Consider the following 15,185-nt stretch of genomic DNA (forward strand, 5'->3'; position numbering starts at 1 on the left):
TAGAAGACAATAATCAAAGTAAATAATGGTCAAGCTGAAGAAAGTACAGTTCTTTACAATCAATCATTCATTAAGTGCGATGCAGAAACAAGATAGCACTAAAACTTGCGCAAATGCAAAATGTTTACAGTACAGATAGAGACCATTCAGCTAGTCCATTCTGTGCAATCGCTCTGCAAGAATAAGTCACCTTTTCTATCACTTTCCCTTTTCCTGCATAGCTACAAACTTTTTGTCTTCAAATAATGATCCAATACCCTTTTAAAATCTTGAACTGCATATGCCTCCGTCGCATTTTCAAGCAATATATTCTAGATGCAAACCATTCACTGGAGGACAAAAGGTCAAATCTCATCACTACTTCTTTTGCCAATCCCCTTAAATCAACATCCTCTACTTACATGTAATTAAACTTCAGACCAAAAACTAGAACAGCACACAAGGGCCATTTCCTCTCCTGGTGCTGTATGGAGCAAATACTATTGCATGTAGGATGTACATACATTCAGCATGTTAGCAATGGTTTGGAGATTGCCACTTAAAACAAAGACAAGGAACACCTATATTATCAGGCAGTGCAGTGGAAGGGAAACAGACGGTAATGGTTCAGAAGATAGACAAATGTCAAAAATACTCATTAAGTGGCAGGGGGGAGGAGGAGAGGGGTAGAATTGCTGTCTCTTGGTTGTGCCCAAATGAGTAACATTGCGAAAAGGCATAGAATTGTACTTTTTCAATCCCTATCAACACGAAGAATAACTCAAGTACAATAACAAGAGAAACACTATTTGGTATTCAAGAATACCAAATAAAAGACCCTTATTGAAAAGGGCTTTTCCTTAGACCAAAAAGCAACCAAATGGCAGTTGTGGATTCATTTAGACATATATTTCTAAAATCAACCTGTTCAGAGATATCATTACTGCGCACAAGTTTGCAGCAGGCTGAACTTGAACCCAGATCTCCTGGCCCAGAGGTATGGATACTACCACTGTGCAAGAGGCTTCCAGATTCTTCTGGACACATGACCATCTGATCATCTTCAAGAGTCAACACCACAGGAATTTTAAAAAAAGTGGAACAGCTATGTTTACACAGTGCTAATCATGTGCCAAATAATTAATGATCATTTTCACTCTAGACACATTCACTTTACAGCCTTCCTATTTTAAAGGCACAGTAGAGGAATCTTACTCACAAAATTATGGAACACAATTTGCGAGGAAGGAGATCATTACTTCATGCTTAAGTCAGCTTTTGAATGATCAATTCAAGAATTAAAAAACTCAACTTTTAGAGAATAAAGTAAAAGTAGTCATAAAGCAAAACATAAACAATTTTAATCCTCATTCAAGCAACATTCCACAGAAGATTTCACTGCAGAATATAACAAGTAAGATTGTCAAACAGGAAAATCTGCACCAGAACCAAAATATTTCACATGTATCAGAGTTGGACAGAGACAAAAATAATTTTAAAAATGGATGTTTCAACTTCATTCTTTATGAAAACAGATCATTGTACAGAATTTAAATACTATTCTTTAAGGTTTGTAATCAACAGTTTAAAATATCTAGCTTGCTTGCATGATCGCAAAATATTTGGCACATTTCAAGACGTGATTGATGCTGCAGTTATATAAAAAGAAAATCGATACTTACCACAGGTTTTGAAAAGTGATCCTCAGCCAAACCAAGATCCATCACTCTATCACTAACCTCCCGATACAAAAAGTCTGTGTGTAGTCCTAGAATAGGAAAAAAAATATTTTTAATGAAAACATGACTTGGAAAAAAAAAGATAGCCCAGAAATACACAGATGCATATACAGGTATAGCAATTTATGATGAATACTGCTATTCCCAGTTGGGAGACGTTCCCTCGCCAGCTTTATATAAATGTTACTGAAAATATTAACTGCAGAAATTACTGATACATCTTTAAACCACTAGTGCTTTTAAAATAAAAAAGGGCATGAAAATTCAGACACAAGTCATACCTTTAGTTTAAGGTAACGCAACAGGTTTAACTGCTAATTTCAAACAAAATGAGGGACGTAGGTTCCTGTGTCAACAGATTGTATTCACTGGATATGCATGATGTAATCTCTCTATCTCCCACCTTTCTTGGAGTCACAAGACTGGTTACTTCAACCTCAACTTTCTTGTTCAGCAGTCACATGACTCTTCCAGTGTGGCACCCAATTGGCCCAATTGATGCAGAAAGTGAAAGTATAATCCTTCTACTCTCTGCATAACACTCCAGGTGCATTTTGCACCAACCTACTATCTTCCCCGACACTTCTCACTACTGTTCAAGATACTAAGACTCAAACTGCTGTTTCACGTGAAAGAAATGAATTTTCTGTTTTGAAAACTTTAGCTTAAATAAGTGAAAATTGCAGATTATTTAAAACTATACGGTAAAATGTCACCACAGGGCTGCTTCCCAATTAGGAGGAGATAATTGTGTTGGCTTACCCCAAGGGTCAGCAAACCTCAAGTAACGGAAAAGGTGGAGAAGAAAATGAAAAAAAAGAACGAGGAGGAGTAGGCCATCTGGCCCTTTGAGCCCGCTCTGTTATTCAAGGAGATCATGGCTGATCTTTTCACGGACTCAGCTCCACTTTATGGGTGGCTCAGTGGTTAACACCACAGCCTCAGAGTGCCAGGGATCCCGGGTTTGATTCCAGCTTCAGGCGACTGTCTGTGTGGAGTTTGCACATTCTCCCAGTGTCAGCGTGGGTTTCCTCCGGGTGCTCCAGTTTCCTCCCACAGTCCAAAGGTGCGCAGGTCAGGTGGATTGGCCATGCTAAAATTGCCCCTAGTGTTAGGTGCATTAGTTAGAGGGAAATGTGTCTGGTGGGTTATCCTACAGAGGGTCGGTGTGGACTTGTTGGGTCGATGGGCTTGTTTCCACACTATAGGTAACTTAATCTGATCTAATCTCACCATAAGACTCAATCCCGCTACTGTTCAAAAAAATTAGCTTTAAAAATATTTGAGGAAGCCTCAATCATTTTACTGGGCAGGGAATTCCACAGATTGACAACCCTCTGAGTGTAGAAGTTCTTTCTCAATTCAGTCCTAAATCTGCTTCCCCTAATTTTGAGGCTATGCCTTCTTGTCCTGGTTTCACCTGCCAATGGAAACATCCTCTCTACATCTATCTTATCTATTTAGATTAGATTAGATTACTTACAGTGTGGAAACAGGCCCTTCGGCCCAACAAGTCCACACCTCCCCGCCGAAGCGCAACCCACCCATACCACTACATTTACCCCTTACCTAACACTACGGGCCCTTCATAATTTTATATGCATCTACAAGATCCACCCTCATTCTTCTAAATTCCAATCAATATAATCCCAGTCTACTCAGGCTCTTCTCATAAACCAACCCCTCAACTCCAAAAATCAACCTATTGCAACCTAATCCACTGCACCCCTTCTAGTGCAAGTATATCCTTTCTCAAGTAAGGAGACCAAAACCATACACACATTCCTTCACGGTAACCTCAGCCAACGCGGCACTGAAACCAGCCATCCAGCCAGAATGAGCTAACAACCCTCCCTAATTCAGTCTAATACAATCCTTTAAAAAAAATAAACAAAAATCGATACTCTAATGTATGCAAATATATGTAGAGTAGAAGGCACAGAATTTTTTTTGAGGAAAGGCTCGTTGATACTTTGCTATAGCTTAAGCACATACCAGTGATATCTAATAGTGATTATTCTATCAGGATTGTGATGAAAATGTAAAAATAAAAAAGAACTAACAGAAAAGGAAATACAACACAATGGCAGATGAGGAAAGTTTTGCAGAATGACTGCAAGAGAATTCTTTACCATCATCTACCAGAATATTTAAATATTAATGCTGAACATTCAAAATCCTTCCACCAGAGAGTCTTGAATGTTCAATAACAAAACAAACACAGATTTGGCAGATAAGCAAACTGTTAGTTAGAAAGTAAAATGGAAAAAGAGAGAGAGAGATATCAAGAGGAATATAAAATTTGCACTCCATTACCAATTATAGAAAATACATCATTAAATGGTGTCAATTTATTACACATATTCATACCATATATCACAGCAAGAGTCATGAAGGCTATAAATTAGTTGCAAAGCATTACAGTACTGGTCACATTCCAGCAATGCTGATCAACACTTGAAAAGGTTAGACAATTCAAAGTTTGGGAGAAGGTTTGTAGCTTGGGTGCTCACTGTTGTGGTTCTGTTCGCCGAACTGGGAATTTGTCTTGCAAACGTTTCGTCCCCTGTCTAGGTGACATCCTCAGTGCTTGGGAGACTCCTGTGAAGCGCTTCTGTGCGGTTTCCTCTGGCATTAGCAAAACCAACGTAGTGTACAAAATCCCATGCAAGGACTGCACAAAACACTACATAGGACAAACAGGAAGACAGCTAACGATCCGTATCCATGAACACCAACTAGCCACGAAACGACACGACCAGCTATCCTTAGTAGCCACACACACAGATGACAAGCAACATGAATTCGACTGGGACAACACTACCATTATAGGGCAAGCCAAACAGAGAACAGCCAGGGAATTCCTTGAGGCATGGCACTCATCCACAGATTCTATCAACAAACACATCGACCTGGACCCAATATACCAGCCACTGCAGCGGACAGCTGGAACTGACAACTGGAAGCGGCAGAGACAGGCCACTATAAATGCCGGAGGAAACAGCACAGAAGCACTTCACAGGAGGCTCCCAAGCACTGAGGATGTCACCTAGACAGGGGACGAAATGTTGGCAAGACAAATTCCCAGCTCAGCGAACAGAACCACAACAAGGTTAGACAATTGTACAGTGATGAAAACTGCTGACCCTCAGAGGATACTGTTAATAACTAGATTATATTGAAAGGAATTCAAATCTGCAGTTTGTTACAAAGGGAAAAAAGAAACAGATAGTGAGGCCCGGGCAATCACATACTTTAATAGTATCTTTAACATACTGAAAGATCCCATGGCACCTCATTTACTTTACTCAATCATGTCCATCTCTTGCTGCCCTCATGAAGGTGGTGCTGAGCCAGCATCTCAAACCACTGCAATCTGTGATGGTGCTTTCCAAAAGCAGCTCTTAGGGAGTCCCAGGTTTTTGATGCAGCACCAATGGACAAACAGCGATATATTTCCAAGTCTGACACATAACTTGTGTTTGAAGAGTGTGGTGCTGGAAAAGCACAGCTGGTCAGGCAGCATCCAAACAGCAGGAGACATTTCTGGCAGAAGCCCTTCATCAGGAATGAGGCTTGTGGTTTTTCTACACTGCCGCTGCTAAAGTATCAGATGTAACATGGTTGCATAGTGGTATCAAAGAAACCCTGATAAAGTTGCTGAAGTGCAACTTTTAGATGGTACACACTGCAATTAATACACCAATGGCGAAGAAAATGCATGTTTGATGATGTACTAATCAAGTGGCTACTTTGCCCTGGATATGGTTGAACTTTTGGAATATTGTTAGAGCCTCAGGTGATCCAACTGGTAGTGTGCTATCTTACTTCTGACATTCTTGTAAATATTGGACAGGCTTTGAATTAACTTTATTGTCACGTGTACCAACGCACAATGAAAAGCTTTGTCGTGCGAGCAATACAGGCAGATCACAGAGTTAAATAGCATAAATATGTAAATAATAGGTAAACAGTGGCAAAAACCAAAACACAGGTACAGGTAAATGCTAAGAGTTTGAGAGTCCATTCAGTATTCTAACAACAGTAGGGTAGAAACGGTTTTGACACCAGCTAGTGCGGGTGTTCAGGCTTCTGTACCTTCTCCCTGATGGCAGAATTTGTAGAAAAACATTGCCAGGGTGGGATGGATCTTTGAGAATGCTGGTGGCCTTTCCTTGATAGCAGGCCTGGTAGATGGATTCTACAGATGGAAGGTTAGCCTTTGAGATTTTCCGGAGTCGAGTTCACCACTCTCTGTAACTGTTTCCGACCTTGAATGGTACAGTTGCCATACCAGGTAGTGATACATCCAGACAGAATGTTCTCAATGGCGCACCTATAAAAGTTGGCACGGGTATTCGCTGTTATGCCAAATTTCCTCAGCTGGCTGAGGAAGAGGAGACATTGTTGGAACTTTGTAACCAGTGTGTCCATATGAAGAGTACAAGAAAGCTTGTTGTTGATGACTAATCCCAGGAGCTTGACACTCTCCATTCGTTTCACCTCTGTGCTGTTAATGTGTGTGTGTGTGGGGGGGGGGGGTGGTGGGTATGAGTAACATCCTGCCAAAAATCAATAATGGGTTCCTTGGTTTTACCGGCATTGAGAGCTAGGTTGTTCTCAGTGCACTATTTTTCCAGGTCTTCTACCTCCTGTAGTCTATTTTGTCACCATCTGAGAATCAACCAACTATGGTGGTGTCATTAGCGAACTTGTAAATGGCATTAGTCTGATATTTGGCAATGCAGTCATGGGTATACAGTGAGTACAGTAGGGGGCTGAGTACACACCCCTTAGGGGTTCCACTGTTGAGTGTTAGTAAGGATGAAATATTGTCCTCAATCTTCAGTGATTGTGGCCGGTGGGTCAGGAAACTGAGGATCCAGTTGCAGAGAGTGGAGCTTAGTCCAAGATCACCAAGTTTAGTAATCAATCCCGAGGGGACAACAGTGTTAAGGCTGAACTGTAGTCAATGAGTAGGATTCTTACGTAGCTGTTCTTGGTGTCAAGATGTTCTAGGGGGGATTGAAGGGCAAGTGTATGGTATCCGACGTGGTTCTGTTGGTCCGATAGGCAAATTGGAGTGGGTCAAGAGTAGTGAGGAGGCTGGAGTTGATTAACGCCATGACCAGCCTTTCAAAGCACTTCATGACCACTGAAGTTAGGGCCACTGCACAGTGGTCATTGAGACATGTTGCAGCCATTGGGGATTCAGGAATCAAGATACACACCACAGAAATGCCAGCTGTGTAGTCATATCATTTATATGGCTGGTCCAGTTAAGCTTCTGGTCAATGGTGACCATCGCCTGACCAGAAACTTAATATTGATAGCGAGAGGCTCAGTTATTGGATTGCCATTTTGTTAAACATTCTACTATGTGACATGCATAATGCTGATTTGGCTAGCATTCACTGCCCAATCACAATAAATGCCCTCATGATGATGTTGGAGAAACACTTTCTTGAACCAGTCAGTGTAGGAACACACAGTACCATTAGAAAGAAAATTCCAGGACCTGACCCAACAACAGCAAAGGAACAGTGATATAGTTCCAAGTCAGCAAGGATAATGCATTGGAAGGGATCTTTAAAATCAGATACTCGCATGCTGACTTGCTGTAATTCTTCTTGTAGATGGTATATACAGCTGTGGAGTGATGGGATGCCAATCAAGTGGGATGCCTTGGTGTGAATATGTCTATCTTCTCAATTGTTGATGGAGTTGCACTCATCCAGGGAAGTGAACAGTAGTCTACTTGCACCCTACAGACAGTTGGATAGGCTTTGGGAGGGAGTTAAGTGGTGAGTCACTATTGCAGGAGTCCTGACATTTGACTGGTTCTTGAAGCCACAGAATTTTTATTAATTTTTTTATCCATTTGCAGGATGTGAGAGTTCACTGGCTAGGCCAATGCACTTTTGCCCATTTCTCATTGTTAACAGCCTTCTGGGCAGTCAACCACATTGCTGTGGATCTTATCACATGTTTAACGCCTCAGTATAGCTGGAAATACCTGCATGATGATTCCAAGCTACCTGCAATATTGCATTGGGAATATTCCTGCACAGGAATCCACAGCATGTACCAGATACACATTAAAAAAAGTCATCACATTAATCGTACAGAAGTTAATGGGGCATTCTTTAGCAGTTTTCAGAAGGGATCCAGCAAATCAGGAGGGGATGCAGGGAGGTGGAGTGGTAGTTACCTTCCGTCTTTGCAGCTACAGAATTCTACCAGCTGCAGGAACATGCTGCTCTTCCTCCACCCTATTATAGACCTATTAAAAAAGGTCCTCAAATTACCACGGCAAATAAGAGCAACTCCCACCGTGGCTGAAGGTGTTTCCCCATCTGGAGAAATCATTCTTCTTCCCAGCTCAGCTGAAAGGTAGAAGGGGATCCTCCTGCTCAGAGACAGCACAGCCTACAGAAATAAGAAAAATATTTTGCATCCAGGAGGCCAACCAGTGAATCCGTGTAGTGTTGTGAGCTAAACATATACTGGAGGCGCCAAGGATGAATTTTGCACATTTTCTTCTCTCTCTCTCTCCCTGTAAATTAGAGCTTAGAAAGTGGCACAGTGGTAAATACAGAGACAAAGGCAAGGGCATCGCTCAATGCTGTGGTACTCTATGATGGAGATTTGTGATAGTTCGAATCACTAGCTATCTGAGCAAATTCAGTATGCAAGTAAATGCATCAAAAAAAAAAGAATTATTTCTTGTGTTTGGCATTTGCAAAAAATTGTTTTTTTTCTAAAATGGTCAGTGGGCTGAGCAATGCGAAAATGCAAAGTGATGTCATATAATAACACAAACTTATCCACTTCAAACTTTATGGAGTTGTTTGCTTTCAGTTTGGGATATGATAAGGCCCTGGAAAGCTATACCTTTTAGGAGTGACAGAGCAAAGAAACATGAAATATCTTTTGCCCTGACTTCAAATTCTCAAGTGCCTCTAAAATCCTTGGAAAATACTAGCCCACATCCCATGCATAAAGCACTCAGTTAACCAAGTGAAAAAAGATACAAGTTAGAATCGTGACAAAACAATGGATATCAGGCTGCAACTGCTACTCGTGATGTTACAGTCTAGAGATCAGAGTCCTTTGTTCTGACCTTTTACTGACAGGTCACCCTCTTCCTCAATGACTTTATCCACCTTTCCACCTGGATCTTTATCGAAGGGATTGAGATGACCTTGTCGAAAACGTGCCAGTTTTTCATTGTATTCCATGTCAGTCGGACCTGAATAAGTATAAAAAATTTAAAACACTGCATATGGTTTTCTATTGAAGTGAAGAATCTGTTATATTTCATTTAATATCTGAGGGATTTAAATATTAAAAGTTAATTTTGACAAAAAAAAAGAGAAGTTAGAGCAGGAGAGGTTTAACACTATTCTTTTCGATGCTCTTGTATGTGAATTTAAATGTAGAAGCGAGCAAATGCATTTGTTTAGTACCTGAACGGAAAATCCAAAAGATAAAGATGCAATTCCACATGGACAAGAATTTCTCAGCAACAAAAAGGAATGGCAGTCTGAATCAGAATTGCAGATCTTATTGCCATTGTGGCTCTGATGGCAGAAAGACTTGTCCAATGATCACAAACACAAAATTAAATGTAACAGATAATCTGCCTCTTTATAATATAAAGGAAACTGCAAAAAATCTGAATACATTCCTATATTTTCATGAACAAAGTAATGTTTCACTTGCCCCACAAACAGATAGGCATAATGGCAACTCAAAACCACACCTCTGATTTAGAGAAAATGAGATGATTATAAGAAGTAGTTATTCAAAGTGAGAACAAGCTCAGCCAGATGAAGGAGTGTGGTGGTGGCTGGAGACTATGCAGGCCTCTTTTCAAGAAGGGAGAGCTTTCAGTCAATCATGATGGAGGAATGATGTGCAGAGGGATATCACATCCATGGCGGATAAGGAACCACTAGAAATTATGGAACCATAGACACAGAATAGTAGCATGAGTAGGCCATTCAGCCTTTTGAGTCTGCTCTGTCATTCAAAATGATCGTGGCAGATCATCTAACAGCTTTCTGTAGCAGAGAATTCCACAAATTCACGACTCTGAAGAAATTTCTCTTTATCTTGAATTTAAAGGGCCTACCTTTAGGCCATGACTCCTGGTTCTAGACTCCCCAATCAGTCAGTCATCAGGCAGATTCGGTCTAGACCTGTTAGAACTTTATAGGTTTCTATGAGAAACCCCCTCATTCTTCTAAGCTCCAGCGAATAGATATGAACTCGCTTCATACATCAGTCCTGCCATCCCAGGAAGTTGTCTGATTAAACTTTGTTGCCCTCCGTCCAAGCTCGAGCATTCTTCCACAGATAAACAAAAAAGACCAAAACTGCACACACTACTCCAGGTGTGGTCTTACCAAGGCCTGTACAATTACAGCATGACATTACTACTCCTATACATAAATCCTATGACTATGAAAGCCAACATACTATTTACCTTTTTGATCACCTGCTGCAGCTGCATGCTTACTTTCATCAACTAGTGTAAAAGGACACCCAGGTCTTTGTACACCTACCGCTTTCCCAAACAAAAACTATTCACACAATAATCTGCCTTTAAATTCTTGCTGCCAAAAAGCAGACAACCTCACATACATCCATATTATCCTTCATCTGCCATGTATTTTCCCACCCATTCAATTTGTCATATTCACACTGAAGCCTTGCTGCTTCCTCCTCAGTTCATCGTCCTACCCAGCTTTTTGCTTCTGCAAATGTGGAAAAATTACATTTAGTTCCTTCATCTAAATCATTTACATATATTATGAATAGCTATGGTCCAAGAATTGATTCCCAGTTACTTCAAAGGGAGACAGATTGGAGTGGGTGAAGGGAGCAGAGAAATTAAAGCAGCTGATGTCACCTTGGTAATTCTCAGTGAACAGATCAGGCACAGGTAAAAGGCAAGAGGGAGGGTCCAAGTGAAGATGGAGTATTGGAGACAGGTGAAAATGTGCGCACGTGTTTGGGGGGGTGGGTTGAATTCCTGTCCAAAAGTGGGCATGGGAGAAAACATTATGGAAGAAGAGTTCAGTATCATGACACTTCTGAAAACAATCTAGGATGAAAAATATCAAGTCAACAATTTGGAAAAATACATTCTGATCTAGATGTCACTATTGCCATGCTGCTTACTAGCTGAAACAGGTTAGATTTTTATATAGGTGATTATGCAAACCGGTTACAGCTTGGTTAAATATGTGTTCTCATTGCTGAACCATAGGATAATAGAAATGGCTATAACTTTCTGCATTACTGCGTTGCCTGGCCCTCACAAAAAGTAGCCTATTCAGCAACCCTGAACAGCAAAAATCAGATCTCAACAACAGCAAAACAACGAGACCTTTGTAAATTGAAGTATGCTGGAAGAACAGTTAATCTGATAAGGAAATTGTGATTATGTTCACAGCGCATTCTCAACAACTCAAATCACTGCTCTCAGTCATAAAAGTTGTTACAATGTGCTCAAGAAGTACTCTTTCAAAAATTAGTCTGAAAATAAAACTTTGGAGCCATATTGTCCATGGTTCGATACTAGAATTAAATTAAAAATATATATGAGTGCCTTCAGAACAGGAATATTTTGCTAGAGTAAACCATGGACTACTGTATCTTTGAAGAGTAAAAGCAAACTAAAATGGGACAAGGGACAGGACAGCAGTTTTGACTTTTATAGCACAGAGCTTACAAATAAAAAAGGTCAAATTGCCTTCTTCCTTGCTGATGGCTTTTATAAATTGTACAATATTGAGTGAGCAACCAGTGGTAAAAGAAAACACTTTATAGCCAGGTACTATTGAAGTGTAGTCACTGTTGGAAAGTACAAAATGTGACAGCCAATTTTTGCAAAAGCTTCCAGAGCAGTGATGTGAAAATGGCCAGAGAGAACTCTTCTGATGTCACTTGAGGGATAAATTTGGTCAAGACATGATGGCTTTTTTTTTGCTATTCCTCAAACTAGTGTCATGGGATCTTTTACACTGTTGTCTTTTGCTTTAAAACAATCATGTCAGCACCTAGGGACAGAAAACAGTTAAACTGGAGACTGGTGACCCTTTCCTTCTTCAGAACACTGTTTAGGTGCTTTTGGACGTGTGGATAAAAGATACCCAACTTGTACTTTACGTTGTTATACAACTAGATAAAAAAAGGTTCAGGGTGAGAAAATTAAACACATACACAGAGTTAAACAACAAAAAAAAAAGCAGGGGCTTTGTATTAAAATTTGCATTTTTCTTGGTACATTTAAAATAGGATTTTAGCACATCTATAAAATGCCAACCATCCTCTGTAGCAAGGAAGCACTGGGCTGCAAAGCTTCTATAAAGATAAAAATACAAATGCATAGAGATTCGAAAATATGTTCTTCAGCCTTTCTTGAGTAAAATAAGTGATTGCTGGAAACATTTAAATTTCAGCTATCCTCTTAACGTTAGCATTAAAAATAGAATCCTCCCATATTCAAAACCACTTCTAAAAATGCATGCATAGTGCTGTCAGTATTGTACCTAGAAAATAATATTGTGTCAGGAAGTAGTAGAATATAATACAAGATTTGCACAAGTAAGCTGTTTGCCACATCTTTGTGGGCACAGTTTGTCAAACAACCAAAAGAGAGATAAGGCAGAGAAATGGTAGACGTCTTAATATTGTGACCAGATTTCAAGCCTATCAAGAAAATCACTTTTCTAGGTGTTAATTGATTTCTTTTTTGCACTTTCACACATTTATTATCAATGAGACCACTTTATATTTTAAATGCACTTAATGTCAAAAGCATGAATCACATCAGAAACTGAACTGATGGTGAAATGCATTGTAATTTTTAGCTTTAATACTCAAAGAAATATGAGGATGGGCGTATCTTTGACCTCAAGATTGTTTGTGCTGATTTGAATGCATTTTCAGTTTGGCCATTTTCTAATATTGAACAGGAAGCATATGTTAGAGTGTAACTTGGCACTGGCAGAAAAAGGTGAGATTTTGGGACAACCCTACAATCTACTGTGATTAGGGCTTACAGTCACCATACAGGAGCATAAAACAAGAAATATACAGGCAACTTTATTTTAACCAGCACTTTATGAACCAGCAAAAATTATATTCTTCAAATACTGCTATGTTTACTGTACTATTCTGCCCAATTATTATAGATTTTAATTTATTTACATGTAAATAAACTTGTTCAGCCAAATGGCCACATGAAATATCAACAGACAACTCAATTTTGAGTCAAATCTTTCCTCAAATACCAGAATCGACCACGATGTCCAAATAGTCAGTTGAGGGTGCGAGTGAGAAGTCTCTCTGCTGGTAAGTCTTATTCAGGGTAAAGTTGCATTATTATTTAAGTGATTTATGCTGTAAATAAAATATAACAGTGATGTGTATACCCCCACATTAAGTTTCTATTACTTATTGTGTGTTTTGCTTTGATTACGTGGACTTCTTGAATATCTGGAATATTTGAACAACTGGCATATTCCTTCTGCCATAGGTGTCAGTTAAAACGAAAACTGTACATTAGAAAGTGAACTTCCAGAAAGCTCACAAAGATCTTGAACCTATCCTGAGCCACAGCAATGTCAAGTTTAGAGGTATTTTCAAAAAGGGAAAATGCAGCACAAATTGAACCTTTGCTAATTTTTCTCCCTCCCAACACCAAAGAAAAACAGCACAGGAATATCAAATAGACACAAGCATCTCGAACTCACCAATACATCGCTGCAGTTCAATTCCACAATTAGCTTTACTTAATAGGAGCAGCCCTGCCAGAAATATTTACAGCATATATGAAAATGCAACAATTAGAGAAGGTATTTTACTTGGATAGTTACAGAAGCCAAGACCCTTTTCTAAGAAGAAAAAAGCTTTGAAGACAAAGTTCAGAAAGATCATGTTTGCGTATATTGTAAAGGGAAAGAGCAATGAAAGGGTTAGGATACTAGGATAGCAGAGACAGACAAAATGCTCTTCATCCACAAGTAAAAAGGGGACATGAGACAGCTTTGGCAAATAGAGTTAAGGAGAATGCAAAGGGTTTTTACAAGTACATTAAGGACAAAAGGGTAACTCGGGAGAGAATAGGGCCCCTCAAAGATCAGCAAGGTGGCCTTTGTGTGGAACCACAGGAGATGGGGGAAGATAGTAAATAAGTATTTTGCATCAGTGTTTACTGTGGAGTAGGACATAGAAGATATAGAATGGATAAAATAGATGGTGACATTTTGAAAAATGTCCATATTACTGAAGATGAAGTGCTGGATGCTTTGAAATGCATAAATGTGGATAAATCCCCAGGACCTGATCAAGTGTACACTAGAACTCTGTGGGAAACTAGGGAAGTGATTGCTGGGCCCCTTGCTGAGATATTTGTATAATCGATATAGTCACAGGTGAGGTGCCGGAAGATTAGAGGTAGGCTAACGTGGTACCACTATTTAAGAAAAATGGTAAAGATAAGCCAGAGAACTATAGATCAGGGAGCCTGATGTCAGTGGTGGGCAAGTTGTTGGAGGGAATCCTGAGGAACAGGATTTACAGATATTTCGAACTGCAAGGACTGATTAGGGATAGTCAACATGGCTTTGTGCATAGGAAATCATGTCTCATAAACCCGTATGAGTTTTTTGAAGAAGTAACAAAGAGGATTGATGAGGGCAGAGTGGTGGACATGATCTATATGGACTTCAGTAAGGCATTCAGTAAGGTCCCCCCATAGAAGGCTGGTTAACAAAGTTACATCTCATGGAAGACTGGGAGAACTGCAGGGAATCTATCTAAACAAAAACTAAGGGAAAGACAGCTCCAAAATTAGACTTGCATTCTTTCAACTGCTATGCTTATGGCACACATCATACCCATGCAGTATTTGCTGTCTTGGAGAAGTCAGGAGGCTCTGTGCAAACTGAATCACTTAAATATAAATCAACATGTAGGCTGTTCAATAAGTCATCAGGCAAAACAGGTGTCCCATAGATTCATACAGTGTAGAAAAGGCCCATCAAGTTTGCACCACCATAACTATCACTAAGTGTGACTAAATTTCTTGCACTTCTCCCAAATACTTTAAAGTTATGATATTTGTAGTGCTTATTAAGTACTTAGTAAAAGTTGTAAAGTTTCAGGTCTTCACTACCTTCACAGGCAGTGTATTCTAGACACCAAGACCAGTGGTGATGGGAACAGTTAAAGGATGCTATTGGCAGTCTTCTGTGCACAGACAACCTTCAGGGGATCAGGACAGATGTCAAGTTTAGGTCTGCCAAAAGCAGCAAACTGGATTTTTTTCTTCTTGGGACAACACTACTTTCCCAGTCCAGAGGAGAGGAAGAAAAAGAACTTAAACTCAGCCTGGCTCTCCCTGCACCTGACAGGTTACTGCTCCCGGATGGTTACACATTTACCACAGTC

The 15,185-nt window shown here is 39.8% G+C and overlaps 1 protein-coding gene across 3 annotated transcripts in view; it reads right to left on the reverse strand.

Annotated features, from left to right (window-relative positions):
• The window catches only part of def8 (differentially expressed in FDCP 8 homolog), a 41,025-nt gene that overhangs the window by 23,488 nt on the left and 2,352 nt on the right, over nucleotides 1-15,185 (reverse strand). For 2 of the 3 annotated variants that reach the window (XM_072596070.1, XM_072596071.1), the window contains exons 2-3: nucleotides 8,842-8,970; nucleotides 1,662-1,747 (exon numbers count right to left, since the gene is read on the reverse strand). In XM_072596070.1, the coding sequence (XP_072452171.1) occupies nucleotides 1,662-1,747; nucleotides 8,842-8,959 (204 nt within the window). In that variant the 5' untranslated portion in view covers nucleotides 8,960-8,970. The remainder of the gene's footprint in view (nucleotides 1-1,661; nucleotides 1,748-8,841; nucleotides 8,971-15,185) is intronic. The other variant, XM_072596072.1, reaches the window with a different exon arrangement.

This window comes from Chiloscyllium punctatum, chromosome 26, assembly GCF_047496795.1.
Source record: "Chiloscyllium punctatum isolate Juve2018m chromosome 26, sChiPun1.3, whole genome shotgun sequence".
NCBI classification, from domain to species: domain Eukaryota; kingdom Metazoa; phylum Chordata; class Chondrichthyes; order Orectolobiformes; family Hemiscylliidae; genus Chiloscyllium; species Chiloscyllium punctatum.